At 34.5% G+C, this 17,371-nt stretch overlaps 1 protein-coding gene across 5 annotated transcripts in view; it reads left to right on the forward strand.

The window, feature by feature from the left end:
* The window catches only part of LOC144220593 (uncharacterized), a 402,447-nt gene that overhangs the window by 365,065 nt on the left and 20,011 nt on the right, over positions 1-17,371 (forward strand). For 4 of the 5 annotated variants that reach the window (XR_013331791.1, XR_013331790.1, XR_013331793.1 and 1 more), the window contains one exon: positions 2,688-3,201. The exons of the other annotated variant lie outside the window; for it this stretch is intronic. Coding sequence is in view for 1 of the 4 variants with exons in the window: in XM_077750901.1 (XP_077607027.1) it covers positions 2,688-2,692 (5 nt within the window). In the remaining 3 variants the exon portion in view is untranslated. Of the gene's footprint in view, positions 1-2,687; positions 3,202-17,371 lie in introns of those variants that run through there. 5 annotated transcript variants of the gene reach the window in all.

Genomic DNA, 17,371 nt, shown 5'->3' on the forward strand with positions numbered 1-17,371 from the left:
TTCATCAAATACTGTATGCTACCTGTATCCTGAAATTGCCAGTCAACTAGTACATTGAATGGGAATAGTGTGTCTACTAATGGGACATTTTATTTTCCAGTAGAGGTGGCCCTGTGGGCTACAGAATAGAGGAATGAAAGGGAAAAAACCAAAGCAAAATATTGGTCAGGCAGAATAAAATACATTGTCAGCTCTTGCACTGTGAGGGAAAAATCAAGGTCGGGGAAATGGCATGCAAATCAGTGGTGGTCAGATGGTTCTATTCAGAGACAAAGAACTGAGGACAAAGCCTGCTATAGCTTCCCAAGTCATGTTGTACACCACTACAGCAATATCTTATTTACATCCATTGGGACCTGGGCACAGTTGTGCCATGTGATATATGGAGATAGAGAAGAGTATAATTTTACTTTTAAGACCATTGAGTAAGATTGCAGCAGGAAGCTTTTCTTCCTAGAAGAATGACCTTCTTTCACAGAATTGGATGAGAATTATTGTAACCCATAAGGATACTATTGCTCTCAAGGTGGGAAGATACATGAAGCTTAGTAATGGGATAGGACCTGAGTCTTTGGAACCAGAAAGCAATGAACTTGTCATGGAGTTGCTGCAAGAACAACATCACAAGATAGTAGTAGTNGCTTAGTTACATTAATTTAAAAATCACTAAGGAGGCAAGGATTTTCAGGGAGGAGAGATAATAAGCCTACATATGTCCATTCCAATCAATTGCAACACTTTTATTAAAACAGGATATCTCCATGGCTACTGTGCTCCCACGAGCTCCTTCTCCTTGTGTGTGTGTGTGTGTGTGTGTATGCATATATGTACATATATGTGCAAATGTGTTGAGTAGCACTCAGGTGGAATATGGGCAATATAATTGGGCACACCAGGGGTGATCTGGAGAATCAGGGTTCTTACTTAAACATAACTGTTTCATCAAATACTGTATGCTACCTGTATCCTGAAATTGCCAGTCAACTAGTACATTGAATGGGAATAGTGTGTCTACTAATGGGACATTTTATTTTCCAGTAGAGGTGGCCCTGTGGGCTACAGAATAGAGGAATGAAAGGGAAAAAACCAAAGCAAAATATTGGTCAGGCAGAATAAAATACATTGTCAGCTCTTGCACTGTGAGGGAAAAATCAAGGTCGGGGAAATGGCATGCAAATCAGTGGTGGTCAGATGGTTCTATTCAGAGACAAAGAACTGAGGACAAAGCCTGCTATAGCTTCCCAAGTCATGTTGTACACCACTACAGCAATATCTTATTTACATCCATTGGGACCTGGGCACAGTTGTGCCATGTGATATATGGAGATAGAGAAGAGTATAATTTTACTTTTAAGACCATTGAGTAAGATTGCAGCAGGAGGCTTTTCTTCCTAGAAGAATGACCTTCTTTCACAGAATTGGATGAGAATTATTGTAACCCATAAGGATACTATTGCTCTCAAGGTGGGAAGATACATGAAGCTTAGTAATGGGGTAGGACCTGAGTCTTTGGAACCAGAAAGCAATGAACTTGTCATGGAGTTGCTGCAAGAACAACATCACAAGATAGTAGTAGTATTTTAAGGGAAGAGTATAGTGGGGAACTGCACTTATTGAATTAGGTTACTTGCCAGGTAAAGGAAAACTTAATGTAAAAAGTAATTAGTGTATCAAGCCTAAGGATACAGAATATTCAGAGATAGTACACCTTGAGTAAAGATTCCATTGGATCACCTGTTGAGGAAAGATTGTATATCACAGGAAAAAATATTACCGATTTCTTTCTTTTTGAGGTTGCTTTCACAGAAGGTCTGGAATTGGCCCCTGGAGCTGTGCATCCCTCCTTCTAAAGAAGGCTCATTTCATGAGGATTTTGAGAGACGATGCTTATTATAACACTTTCTCAAATTACCAGAGTCATGAATTAGTGTTATCATTGCACAGGCATATCAGAAAGCAGAAGGTTTCATCACTGTGAGCAGGTTTCTCTGACATACTGATTGCTTTAAATATGTTGCATTGTTGGCCAGGAACTCCCTCTCAATTACTGAAAAAGCTAAATGTAATGGAAAATACTTAATTTTCCCTGGGTAACTTCTCAGTTGTCTCCCTTTTAAATGTTTACAGTTAGATCTCTATGGATAGTCAATTTTTCTCTCCTCCTCCACCCAAACTTTATCATTTTTAAAGTTGCCTACATCGTGTGTGTTTGTGTGTATGTGTGACTATAATACAATTTAAAAGTGAGCAAGAATATCACATTTGTAAAACAAATATAAAACAAATGTCACTTGATAGGGTTGGGCAGAACAAATACAACTTCTTAGGGTAAAATTTGAAACAACTTTATAAAAAATTACCAAGGCAGTCCCCTGCATCAATTAATTATTAGGAAATTAAATATATTGAATTAGCTTTTATCTTATATCTATAGTTATTTATATACACTCTGCAAGCAAAAGTTTTTATAAAATCTTCTTTAATGGTAATGTTTCATAACTGTATGAGAAATTTAAGGTAATGGATACAATGTCAAATCTATTTCCTCTCAGATCGGGAAGGAACAATTAGCCGTTAGTAAGTTAGCAAGTCTAGCTCAATCATCACAGTGTTATCTCAGTATTTTAATAAACTTCTTTTAGAAATATAACTTTTCCTTGTTTTATGTCTTTACCTCTCACCTGTAGTTTGAAAGAAGGTTGAAGAAAATGTTTATTGAAAATAGCTAAACTGAAGGATCTCTGAAGCCAGCATATACTTTGAAACCCTGGGGGAGAAATAGAAGAACCAATGGCCAAAGAAAAATATTCCGCATAGATCCTAAATGTTTTTGCATGTGTGCAGCAGTAATTATTAGAAAATCCAAATTTTTCAGACCTGTTGATCTTCTAAGAGCTGCTATAGTATTTTTCTTGAGCCCTAGAAATGTGCTATTTAACTATGACTGTAAACTATTCCTCCCATTCACTTTAACTTATCTATGATAAATAGGCACTAATAAAGGGCTCTGTCATTTAAATAAATGGCATACTTCATCACTTCCTTTTAACACTTTCTGCCATCCTTCATATTATCTGCACAGCTGACAAGTAGAAAAATTAAATGCATTGAGTCTCATCTCTGCCTTGTGGTCTGCCTACCATCTGGTAGGTTATCAGTGCCCTGACATCTATGTTTTGGTCTCTTTGTTATTTACTTTAATTCAACAGATTAAAGAAAATTATTAAACCTAATGTCTAATACGTCTTGTTACTACAAATATCAGTGCTAATTGCATTTTTATTATTTTTAATAAGTCCATTTGAATAAGTATCAGAGGTTCAAGTTTGACTTGTTGGTTGTAACTAGTCAATGCTTAGGCCATAAACTCAAATATTTGCTGTTAGGAATATAAGCAATAATAAATACATAGAGAGGTACTGAGGAATGCCACTGGTCTTGAATTACTATTGTTACTATTGTTATTATTTTAATGAAAACAAGAAAGTACTATTAATAGAATCTGTTTCCTGTCATATTGCACTTTTTATGTCATAAAATGTACTTTTGAGAAATACTGACCTGTTTTGGACATAGGCATGCTGACAAAATAATGTGTATTTATATGACAGTAAATGAAAAGGATATATTAAATACACCAACATGTATTGCACAATTTTTTAACTTGAAATGTTGACAGTAGTATATTTAATAGTACAATATTCTATGAATTTCCATTAAAGTCAGGAATAGTCTAAATTTGTTCACTCTTGGTCTTATCATTTAAAATTATTCTGAAAATTCTAGTCATTTCAGTCAGAAAAGAGAGAAAATAGAGAGGTATAAATATTACATAACCGAAACACAAATTTGACAATACTTTGATATCCAAAGCACTAATCAAAAATATTACAAATTCAATAAAATGATTGATTATAAAAGTAAATACTGAAAAAAACGATGATATTCTCTAATACCACTCCAAACAAGTTAACTTATATTTGAGAGTGGCAGGGCGTGTGTCTTATCCCTGGAGAACACCTGTCTTCTGGCATGACTGGAAGGTTCCATGAGGCATTCTGAGTCCTCCAAGGTCAGACCTTATTGGCTATAGTTTGGATCCTCATATCTGCTGCCATAATGGAGCTAGGGATAAGGTTCCGGTTTATGACTAAGAATCTGGATGAATGAACTCAGGCTCTTATCACTTATGAGAAACCCTCGAAGATGTTCTCTTCTCTGAATTAATGGAATAATAATTATCTGTATAACTCTTGTGTTAGTACAAAACTGCCTAATAGTAGATATCTAATATAGGCTACAGTTAAATTTCCTGGGATGATAACTCAGAGTGGATCCAAAATATCAAATTATTTAAAATGCAAGTCAACAAAATAGCCAGAATGAGTCTATGCACTGACTAACTTGGAATTCAGGAATAAAATACAAAATTTAGACAAATCCAAGTTCTTGCTTGGTCTGGCACCATCTAGTGGTATTTGCTTGACCTGATGAGATGTTTCTGGCACCATTGACTACCTGTGGGCTTCCTGGATGGCATCAGACCCTTAAGGAATCACCTATTTAGGTGATATTTGTTGGCAATTTTGGAATATGAGCACGGGGAGAATATTGGAGATGAGAGGATCCCTCTCCCCATTTCTTAGAGTGGAGTCACCTCGATATTTCATCCAGTCTTGTTCTCCCGTTCATATCCTATCCCACACCTCACAAGAATAAGAACTTTAGCTGCCGCTTCACACGTTGTACCCATGTCCCCTAGCCATTTTGAGAAAATGGCCAAAAAAGAATAAGACACCACTCACCGATTGTGTTGCATCTAAATTTGTGTTGTTGTGCTTACAATATTGTTTTATGGGGAGATGGAAGGATTTCACCTGTTTTTTATTGTTTGAGGAAATAACTTTTCATTGCTCTCCATGACACTCCACTTGTAATACAACACAGATGCCTCTGTTTAATAAAATACCTTGAATTTTTATGATAAGAAACAATTATTTAAGGTCATGGTTTCCATATTGTGTGCAAAGGTGGTCCAAAGCTCTTCAGTAAACTTCCAGTAAATCACCACATATTTAAATTTTTTCAAAGACAACACAGTCTGTCAGACACAGAACAAACTAGTTGAATGAGGCTATATATTTACAGTTTCAGCCTTAAATCATATATATAACTTAGTGCAACATCATATTTTTGCAAAGCTTAGTTTTTGATGGTTGCTGTAATAAAAAGCAAGTACAACACAAAATCAGTGAGGAACAGAAGATGATGGTGAATGTGTTCAATCTTATTCTAAAGTCTGAGAAATTAAACCAGGTTTAGTAGGTATGAGCATCTCATTATTAAGAAACTGTGGTAATTAAAGATTGAAATAAAAATAAGGTTTTATGTATTAATATATATTACTTAGTCATTGGCTACTAATTTTTAGCACATAAATATTTATTGTTTGGACATGTCTGCTTAACAAACAAAACTCACATATTTCATTTAGCCCAAGAGTACCAAGTATGAATGCCACAAAATGAGAAAGTTTGGAAACATCTGAGTTGAGGAGTTATTCTAATTGCACTTTAGATCCTTGGGAATCTATGAAATAATGGAAAAAACCCTTATTATAAACTGTCAGAAACTGAAGTTTTGAGCACTTATGTGGTTATTTTTGGCAACACATACACATATACATATATATACATATACATACATATATAAATACATATATACATATATAAATACATATATATATACATACATATATGTGTATATATATAGAGAGAGAGAAAGAGAGAGAGAGAGAGAGATTACTTCACTGATATAAATTGCATCCACTATAGGTCAAATGCCAACCAAAAAAAACATGTTGTCTCCTTCTGTCTTTCTGTCCTTGTTTCATGTTTTCTGTCAGCTCATGTGTTTTGATGACATTTTAATTGTGGCTCAGGAAAATAGATGGGAAAGGGTCTCATTTTAAAAGAAGACTCTGCAGGGGTGCCTGGGTGGCTCAGTCGGTTAAGCACCTGACTTTGGCTCAGGTCATGATCTCCTGGTTCCTGAGTTCAAGCCCCACATCGGGTTCTGTGCTGACAGCTCAGAGCCTGGAGCCTGCTTCAGATTCTGTGTCTCCCTCTCTCTCTGCCCTCCCCTGCTCACGCTCTGTCTCTGTCTCAAAAATAAATAAACATTAAAAAAATAAATAAAAGAGGTCTCTGCAGTGTTTTGTTGTAGGCTACATGTACATGTATTGTGTGTGTGTGTGTGTATGTATGTGTGTGCGCACGCATGTGTGTACTGCTCTAATTAGAAACCGCCTTTTCTAATTTACTCTAATATCCAAATAGTGCAGTGCTATCTTTATGCAAGCCTAAATTGCCCTCTCATCCCCCATATTCATTTTAGTTACATGAACATTAAAAACATGAATGGCTAGGCATATTATTTACTGAAATCAAATGAAGGTGCAAAAACTGCTCTGTATTCCTTGAATGTTTAGAAAATACAGGGTTTCTGTCAAACCAAAAATATTAGTTAATGTCATTTTCCTGGAAGCTATGTTATTTGAAAACATTTCCAAATCACTAAAACCCTTTCATATATTGTATTTTAACCATGCGGTGAAAGTTTTGAAAAAAGTCTTATTTGGAAGCAACTACTTAATCTTACTGAAGTTATATTTATTCAGGAGATTTCAAGTATATCACAATGCAGATAGTCATGAAAGATGAGTCAGAGGATAATGACAGGAAAAGTCACAATGGACTTCAACAAGCCAGCTAATCCCACTTTTTACAGATGTTTTACTGCCACTTGAAGACTAAATAGTTACCCATTGAGCTTGATGTGACTTTTGAGAGGAAAGCACAGTATATTCTGAGCCCATAGTTTGTAAGTGCTACTGCTTGAAATGTTCATTTCCCACATGACCTCTACAATGTTTTATTACATTTTATTAGGAACAGACAGGGGTGTAAGGAGACACTTGAGGAAAATCCAAACAGCAAAGGAGATAATGTTGTAGAGTATTCAGAGTTGAAAATTGTTGTAGTTTGTAACCCAATAAGGAACATATGAAGTTAGAAAATAAAGTCAGCCACCTGTAGCCTTGATTTTGTGCTTGCTAGATGTGTTCACTGAAGGCAGAGAAAGAAAATGTGTTTTAAACTCCATGGGCAGCCATTTGGGAAGGGTTAGTAGGAGCTTATAGATTATCAACATTTTTTCAGGTACCTAGCCATTCTACCTTCGATATCTAAACTCCTTTCTTTGAGGTTAGTTTATCTGTGGGAATTCAAAGTAAGCGGATGTGCCTGCTTTTAGAACTTTATGAAATCATCATAAAAGTAAGAATCATGTACCTTTTACTATAGTATTGTATAAAAAATCTTTCATACAACTCTTCAATAATTACTTTATACTTACATTAACCAACAATTGAGTGATTGTTTTCTGTCAAACTCTGAGTTAGAAGCATATTAATTTTNAAGTCGGACGCTTAACCGACTAAGCCACCCAGGCGCCCCTAATTTGGTTATTTTAATTATCACAATCACTCTCTGGTTAGGTTCTGTTATTAACCATTATTATTATATCTAACTATCTATTACTATATGTTTATTACCATAACTATCTATTACTATATATGTTATCATCCATTATAAGAATGAGGAAACTGAAATCCAAGGAAATTACAAGATCATTGGACAGTAAGTCACAGAACAAGGATTTGAGCCTAACCTAACCATTTGATATAGAGCCTAAGTTCATTATCCCCCAATTTCAAAATACTGAAATGAGATTGTGGCTTGAAATTAGTATAAATAATTTATATCATGCTTATACTTATTAATATCTTCCTTCAGTAAAGACTTTTGTTAAATCCATGGTGTATCTTAAAAATGTATGGTATTTTAGAATCAAGGAAATGGAATATTAGAGAAGACCACCAGGTCTGGGGAGTGAGGAAGCTGTCAGTCAAGGGAACACAGATCAGTGAAAAGAGAGTATTTTACTAAGAAGTCAAGTCAGGGTTTTTTTAAGTTTTTATTTAATTTTCAGTTAGTTAACCTACATTGTAATGTTAATGACAGATGTACAATGTAGTGATCTCACACTTCCATACTTCATCCTATGCTCATTACACCAAGTACACTCCTTAATCCCTGTCACCTATTTTACCCATCTCCTCACATACTCTACCTCTGGTAATTATCTGTTTGTATTCTATAGTTAAGAGTTTATGATTGTTTTGCTTCTCTTTTTTATGGCTGAGAAATATTCCATTGTATATGCATACCATACCTTCCTTATCCATTCATCAGTCAATGGACACTTAGGCTGTTTCTGTAATTTGGCTATTGTAGATAATGCATCTATATGAATTAGTGTTGTTTGGGGGGGGAGTAAATATGCAGTAGTGTGATTACTGTATCATGGGGTAGTTCTATTTTTAACTTCATGAGGAAATGCTATACTCTTCGACAGTGGCTACAACTAGTTTGCTTTCCCACCAATAGTGCAAGAAGGTTCCCTTTTCTCCACATCGTCACCAATACCTGTTGTTTCTTGCGTTGTTGACTTTTGACATTCCAATACATGTGAGGTGATATCTAATTATAGTTTTGATTCCCCTGATGATAAGTGGTAATGAGCATCTTTTCATGTGTCTGTTGGCCATCTGTAATGTTTTCTTTTTTAAAAATACTTTTTAACATTTTGTTTTTATTTTTTGAGAGACAGAGAGAGACAGAGTAGGGGAGAGACAGAGAGAGGGAGATACAGAATTCAAAGCAGGCTCCAGGCTCTAAGCTGTCAGCAAAGAGCCTGATGCAAGGGTTGAACTCACACAAACTGTGAGATCATGACCTGAGCCAAAGTCGGCCACTAAACTGACTAAGCCACTCAGGTGCCCCTAGTGCTTCCTTCGGTGAAATGTCCATTCATGTCTTCTGCCCATTTTTTTGGTTTTGGGGTGTTGAGGTTTGTAAGTTCTTCATATGTTTTGGATACTAATACTTTATCAAAAATGTCATTTGCAAATCTATCCTCTCCTTCCATAGTTTTCCTTTTAGTTTTGTTGATTGTTTCCTTTGCTGTGCTTAAGATTTTTATTTTGATGAAGTCCCAATGGTTTATTTTTGCTTTTGTTTCCCTTGCCTCAGGAGATTTATCTAAAAAGAAGTTGATGTGACCATGGTTAAAGAGGTTACTGCCTATGTGCTCCTCTAGGATTTTTCTGGTTTCAGGTCTCACATTTAGATCTTATTCAGTTTAGAGTTTAGTATTATGTATGATGTAAGAAGTGGTCCAGTTTCACTCTTTGCATGTTGCTGTCCAGTTTTCCCAGCACCAAGTGTTGAAGAGACTTTTTCCCATTGGGTATTTTTTCCTGCTTTGTTGAAGATTAATTAACGATATTAATTTCTAGGTATTCTGTTCTCTTGATGTATGTGTGTATTTTTGTGTCCGTTCCATACTGTTTTGATCACAACAGCTTTGTGATATAACTTGAAGTCCAAAATTATGATGCCTATAGCTTTGCTTTTCTTTTTCAAAATTGCTTTGGTTATTCGGGGACTTTTGTGGGTTCATACATATTTTAGAATTATTTGTTCTAACTCTGTGAAAAAATGCTGTTAGCCTTTTCATAGGGATTACATTAAATGTGAAGCTTGCAGGGTGCCTGGGTTGCTCAGTCGATTAACCATCCAACTTCGGCTCAGGTCATGATCTTGCAGTTCATGAGTTTGAGCCTCACGTCAGGCTCTGTGCTGACAGCCAGCTCAGAGCCTGGAGCCAGTTTCAGATACTGTGTCTCCCTCTCTCTCTGACCCTCCCCTGCTCACGCTGTCCCTCTTTCCCTCTCTCAGAAATAAATAAATAAATAAATAAATAAATAAATGTGTAGCTTGCTCTACTTGAATAGTATAGATATGTTAACAATATTCTAACAAACCAAGAGCATGGACTGTCTTTCCATTTCTTTGTGTCATGTTCAATTTATTTCATCATACAGCCATTAGTTTCAAAAGCAGGAGACATACTTAGCTTTTCTAAAACAGAGACTTAGACAAATTGCCCAAGTTTTTCATGGACCTAACCATTCTACCTTAGGTATCTAAACTTAGATATCTAAGGTATCTAGGCAATGTTCGGGAATTTATCCCAAATGAAATGTACATCCAGAGATCTAAGCAAAACAGACAAGTAAAATGCCTAATGGAGAATTTAAAGCAACAATCACAAGTATACTTACTGGGCTTGAGAAAACAATAGAAGACATCAATGAGACTCTTACAACAGAGATAAAAGAGTTAAAAAGGAATCAATCAGAGATGCATAATGCAATAAACAAGACTGGGAACAAGACTGATGCAATGAACAGTGGGCCAGAAGAATCAGAGGAATGAATTAGTGACCTAGAAGACAAAATAATGGAAAACAATTAAGTTGAACAAAAGACAGAAATAATAGTTATGCAACAGGAGAATCAACTTAGGGAACTCAGTGACTCAATCAAATGTAATAACATTCGTATTATAGGAGTCCAAAAAGAAGAAGAGAGAGAGAAAAGGGGGGAGAAAATTTATTTGAGGAAATAATGGCTAAAAACTTTCCTAACCTGGAAAGAAGTATATATCCAGATCCAACAGGCACAGAGAATTCCCACCAAAATCAATAAAAGCAGGCCAACACCAAGATATGTTGTAATTAAATTTGCAAAATATAGTGATAAAAAAAATCTTAAAAGCAGCAAGAGAAAAGAATTTCTTAACTTACAAGGGAAGACCCATAAGGCTAGCTACATATTTCTCAACAGAAACTTGGCAAGCAAGAAGGGAGTGGCATGAAATACTCAAAGTGCTGAAGGGGGAAATTTGCAATCAAGAATTTTCTATCCAATGAGGCTGTCATTCAGAATAAAAGGAGGGATAAAGAGCATTTCACACTAACAAAAACAAAGGAGTTCGTGACCACTAAACCAGCCCGGCAAGAAATATTAAAGAGGACTCTTTGAAGGGAAAGGAGAGAGAGATCAAAAGGGACAAAGACAAGAAAGGATCAGAGAAGATCTCCAGAAACAACAACAAATCAATAAAATGGCAATAAATGCATATCCATCAATAATTACTTTGAATGTAAATGGACTAAATGCTCCAATCAAGAGACATAGGGTGTCAAAATTGGACAAAATAATAAAACCCATCTATATGCCACCTATAAGAGACTCATTTCAGACCTAAAGACAATCTGCAGATTGAAAGGGGTAGAGAAACATTTATCATGCAAATGGGTGTCAAAAGAAAGCAGGTATAGTGATGCTTATATTGGTCAGACTAAACTTTAAAACAAAACTGTAATAAGAGATTAAAAAAATCGCACTATATCATAATAAAGGGGACAATCCAATAAGATCTAACAATTGTAAATATTTATGCATCCAACATGAAAGCACCCAAATACTTAAAACAATTGATAGCAAACCTAAAGGAACTAATTGATAATGATACAGGAATAGTAGGGAATTTTAACACCCCACTTACTTTAATGGACAGATCATCTAAACAGAAAATAAACAAAGAAACAATGGCTTTGAATGACACACCAGAGCTGTTGGACTTAACAGATGTATTCAGAACATTCCATCCTAAAACAATAGAATATATATATATATTTTAATGCAAATGATACACTCTCCAGAATAAGTCACATACTAGGTCATAAATCAGGCCTCAATACATACAAAAGGACTGAAATCATACCATGCACCTTTTCTGACCACAACACTATGAAACTAGAAGTCAAGCACAAGAAAAAATTTGGAAATATTACAAATACATGGAGATTAAACAATATGCCACTGAACAATGAATGGGTAAAACCAGGAAATCAAAGGAGAAATAAAAACAATACATGAAAGCAAATCAAAATGAAAACCCAACCATCCAAAACCTTTGGGATGCCGCTAAATCTGCCAGTCATAAGAGGGAAGTATATAACACTACAGACCTACTTTGAGAAGCAAGAAAAATCTCAAACAAACAACCTAACCTTACACCTAAAGGAGCTAGAAAAAGAACAACTAATGAAGCATAAAGCCAGTAGACAGAGAGAAATAATAAAGATAAGAGTAAAAATAAATGATATGGAAACTAAAAAAAAACCAATAGAACACATCAAATAAACCAGGAGCTACGTCTTAGAAAAATTAGCAAAATTGATAAGCCTCTAGCCAGACTTTTCAAAAAGAAAAGAGAAAGGACCCACAAATTAGAGAGGAGAAATAAAAAAACCAACACCACAGGAAATACAGTTATGAGAATATTATGAAAAACTAAATGCCAACAAATTGGACAACCTGGCAAATTTGGAGAAATCAAGGTGTTGATCCCATCTACAATTGCACCAAAACAATAAAATACTTAGTAATAAACCTAACCAAAGAGGTGAAAGACCTATGATCTTAACACTATAAAACATTGGTGAAAGTGGGGTGCCTGGGTGGCTCAGTCAGTTAAGCATCAACTTCGGCTCAGGTCATGATCTTGTAGTCCATGGGTTTGAGCCCCACATCGGGCTCTGTGCTGACAGCTCAGAGCCTGTGATCTGTTTCAGATTCTGTGTCTCCCTCTCTCTCTGCTGCTCCCCCATCTCGTGCTCTGTCTCTCTCTGTCTAAAAAATAAATAACTGTTAAAATTTTTTTTTAAAAATTGGTGAAAGTCAGCATATTTAGGCCCTAGAAGAGAGGGGGCTCCATCATGCTCACCTTATCAAAAGGTTGAAGACAACATTCTGGAAGGAAAATTCTAAGAAGGTATGAGGTCATTGACTGATTAAAACAAGTCCCATTCTTCCTTGCTACGGAGAGGCTTCAGTCCACTGCTGATCTGACCTACTGAGGTCCCTCAAAATTCATCGTTCTTAACAATCTCAACTGATTATAATGGTTTGGGGAACATTTCAACATTCAGTTTGAAATTTCCTGGGCACATACCACAGAAGTGGAAAGTTTCCCTTTCTTTTATTTTTACAAGACATAAATAAAAGAATTATAACCCTGAGGGGGGAAAAACATCAAGAATTTGGAAAAGATGGGGTACCTGGATGGCTCAGTCGGTTAAGCATTTGAGTTCAGCTCAGGTCATGATGTTGCAGTTCATGGGTTCAGCTGTGCTGACAGCTCAGAGCCTGGAGCCTGATTCGGATTCTGTTTCCCTCTCTCTCTGCCCCTCCCCTGCTCGCTCTGTGTCTCTCTCTGTCTCAAAAATAAATAAAAATTTTAAAATATATTAAAAAAAGAATTTGGAAAAGTTATCATATATCATGAAAACAAAAATGTAGAGGATTTATTTTAATAAAGAATAAAAATAGGACGAGAATAGTCAGTGCACCCAGAGCTCCACATTTTAAAGAAGAGCATTTTCATGGAAAGTAAATAGTATAAATGGTGACAAGAGCCTACTAACATGCTCAAAAGTATACAGAAATCTAGTATTTTTCAGGGTGCAAATGGAATATGCAAATATACTGTATATCAGAAATGAGATATAGGACAGTAATATCAATAAGCGGTATTTTAAAAACTTTAGTGAAATTAAATATTTAATTTTAAAATGAAAAATTTTAAGGGATTTAAAGAATTTCAAAGGTAGGAAATCAAGATCTATGGGAGAAATGAAAAGAATTGTCAAAAAAGGAGAAAGAAGGGAGGGACTTAGTTTTACCAGGAAGTTGGGTCCCACCCCCATATTTGTGTCATAGACTTAATATTGAAAAACTTTATTTTGTATTAAACTGATATCCCAAGAGATTTTTTTTAGGTTAGGGACAGTTATAAAATTTATTGATTTAATTAATAAATGAGGAAGGTAAACCCAGTTTTGAAAAAGAAGAGTAATGAGGATGGATTGAACTATCAGATGCAATAAAGCATTAGTAATTGTAACAGTGTGATACTGACAGAATAACATAGATCATTAATAAATGAAATATAGTAGAAAGTTCATAATCAGACATAAATTTATCTGAAAATTAATTATAATTATAGTATCTTACAACAGGATATAAAAAGCACACTTTTCAAATTATGTAAAAAATTAAAAACCATTAATTAGATATATACTTCATATGATAAAATGAAACCCAGGGAAAATATTGGTTCAAAAGTAACAAAATATTATTCTAAAGTAAAATATTGATAAGTACATAATTCTGGCTTGGGAGGGGGCTTTCTAAACATAACACTAATGACTGAAGCAGGAAAAGAAAAGATTGATAAATTTCAAGCATTAACAGAAATACAAAGAAGATAGATAGCAAGAAAGTTAAATCATTAGAACATAAAGTTTCTGGAAATGGCAATTTAAACTTATTTGAAAAATACATACAAGAGCTCATAATAAAAATTATACATATTTATTAGTGGTGAATATAATAGAAATTGGTTAACATTGACAAACAATTAAAATATATTTAAATTGTAAATGGAATATTTCAACTATCAATTTGACATTATGTGTAGTCATAGGTAAAATGTTTAGACATTCTTATGCACAAGTGATGTATTTTATTACAAAGTTTCATAAGCTGAACTATCCACATCATCTTTGTCCCCACAGTCCCATTTAGAAAAAGGTACATTAAGGAAAGAATCATAGAGATTTATAAAGATATTTTGCAGGAATTCTCAATCTGATATTTTGTCATAAGGTAAAATTGGCATTAATCTATATGTGCAAGACAGGGGATAATTTAAAGAATTATGGTAGACCTTCCTATTGAAATAATTGATGGACTCTTAAAATTGCTTCTTAACAAGACTACATGAAGTTAGAAAGTGTTTCTTAATATACTATAACTTAAAAAATTATGGAAAATTCTATTTAAAATATATGTAAGACAATTAAAAAATTTTAAGTAACTATTCAGTGATTCTTTATCTTTATAATAAATCCACTCTCAATTCTTGGAAATCTGTAATATAATAAGTGACTGGGCAGCCTGATTTATGTGTTGATATTGTTTGTATATAATGCAAAGCCTTGAATAGATAAATGCAAAAATGGTTTGTATATATAAATAATGTAAAAAAAGGTAATAAAAGATATTGTAGTAGTGTTGTGTGGTGAGAGATAATAGCTACACTTGTGAGTACAGCATAACATATAAACTTGTCAAATTACTATGTGGTATACTTGAAACTAATGTAATGTTACATGTCAACAGAAATAATAAATAAATAAATACATTTTTCAGATTCTCTATTTTATTTATTTTTGTTGCAGTGTAATTGACATAATATGTCTTGTTCATTTCAGGTGTACATTTTAGTGACTTCGTATTTTTATATCTTATGAAATGGTCCCAATGATATCATCACCACCTGTCACCATATAAAGCTATTATAATGCTGTTGACTATATTCCCTATGGTGTACCTTGTATCACTCTGACTTATTTGTTTATTTTTATTTTTTCCAAGTTTTTATTCAAATTCCAGTTAATTAACAAACAGTGTAATGTTAGTTTCAGATGTAGAATTTAGTAATTCATCACTAACATACAGCACCTTGTGCTTATCATAAGTGTCCTCCTTAATACCCATCACCCATTTATCCCATTCTACCCACTACCTCCCTCCATCGACTCTGTTCTATTTAGTTAAGAGTCTGTTTTCTGGTTTCTGGCCTATTTTCCCCTTTCTGTGGTAATTTGTTTTGTTTCTTAACTTATTTATTTTTTAATTAAAAGTTTTTGTACCTCATAACCCCCTTCACCTATTTCATCCTTTCCAATCTCTCCCAGCTCTGGTAACCAACAATTTGTTTCCTGTATATATGAATGTATTTCTGTGTTGTTTTTGTTTGCTTCATTGTTAGATTATACATGTAAGTTAAATCATATAGAATTTGTCTTTCTCTGTCTGACTTATCTCGATATAATGTGCTCTGTGTCCACTTATGTTGACACAAATGGCAAGATTTCATTTTTAATGGCTGAATAGTATTCCAGTGTGTGTGTGTGTGTGTGTGTGTGTGTGTGTGTGTGTATACCACTTCTTATTTATCCATTCATCTATCAGTGGCACTTAGGTTGCTTTCATATCTTGCCTTCTATAAATAATGTTGCATTGAATATTAGGGTGCATATATATCTTTGAATTATTTTCATCTTCTTTGGAAATATTCAGAAATGAATTATAGGATCATATGGTAGTTCCATTTTTAATTTTTTGAGGAATATCCATACTTTTTTCCATACTGGTTGTCTCAATTGAAATTTCCACCAACAGTGCATGAGTGTTCTTTCATCCCCACATACTCACTAATACTTGTTACTTTTTTGTCTTTTTGATTCTAGGCATTTCAACCGGTGTGAAGTTTTATCTCATTGTGGTTTTGATTTGCCTTTTCCTGATGATTAGTGATTTCAAGAATCTTTTCATATGCCTGTAGGTTATTTGTATGTCTTCTTTGTAAATATGTCTGTTGAGGTCCTCTGCCCATTTTTTAACTGGGTTGTGTTTTTGAAGAAAAGTCATGTAAGTTCTTTAAGTTCTTATGTTGGATATTAACCTCATATCAGATCTGTAACTTGCAAATATCTTCTCCCAATCAATAGATGCCTATTTGTTTTGTTGATGGTTTTCTTTACTGTATAAAATCTTTTTAGTCTGATGTAATCCCATTTCTTTATTTTAGTTCTTGTTGTCCGTGTTTCAGGACAAAAAATTTTGCTAAATATTGTTAAAACTAATATGTTTATTGCTTATGTTTTCTTCTTGGAGTTTTATGGTTTCACATCTTACATTCAAATCTTTAATCCATTTTGAAGTTACTTTTGTATATGATGTAAGATAGTGATCCAGCTTATTATTTTGCATGTAGCTGTCCAGTTTTCCCAACACTATTTATTGAAGAGACTTATCCACCATTGTCTGTTCTTGCCTCCTAGATTAATTTTTTTAATTTTTTAAATGTTTATTTACTTTCGAGAGACAGAGAAACGGTGTGCAAGTGGGGGAGGGGCAGAGAGCGAGAGGGAGACACGGAATCCACGGCTCCAGGCTCTGAGCTATCAGCACAGAGCCTGATGCGGGGCTCAAACCCACAAACTGTGAGATCATGACCTGAGCAGAAGTCGGAGGCTTAACCGACTGAGCCACCCAGGCGCCCCTGTCATAGATTAATTGACCATATATGCATGGATTTTTATGTTGACTCTCTTTTGGATTTTATTGATTGGTCTATTTTCATGTTAGTATCATATTGTTTTGATTACTACAGATTTGAAGTTTAGGTTGAAATCAGGGTGTATAAAACCTCCAGTTTTGTTCTTCTTTCTCAAATTGGCTTTAGCTATCTGTGGTCTTTTATAG

The sequence above is a fragment of the Crocuta crocuta genome, unplaced genomic scaffold, assembly GCF_008692635.1.
Source record: "Crocuta crocuta isolate KB4526 unplaced genomic scaffold, BGI_CrCroc_1.0 scaffold279, whole genome shotgun sequence".
Taxonomy (NCBI): Eukaryota; Metazoa; Chordata; class Mammalia; order Carnivora; family Hyaenidae; genus Crocuta; species Crocuta crocuta.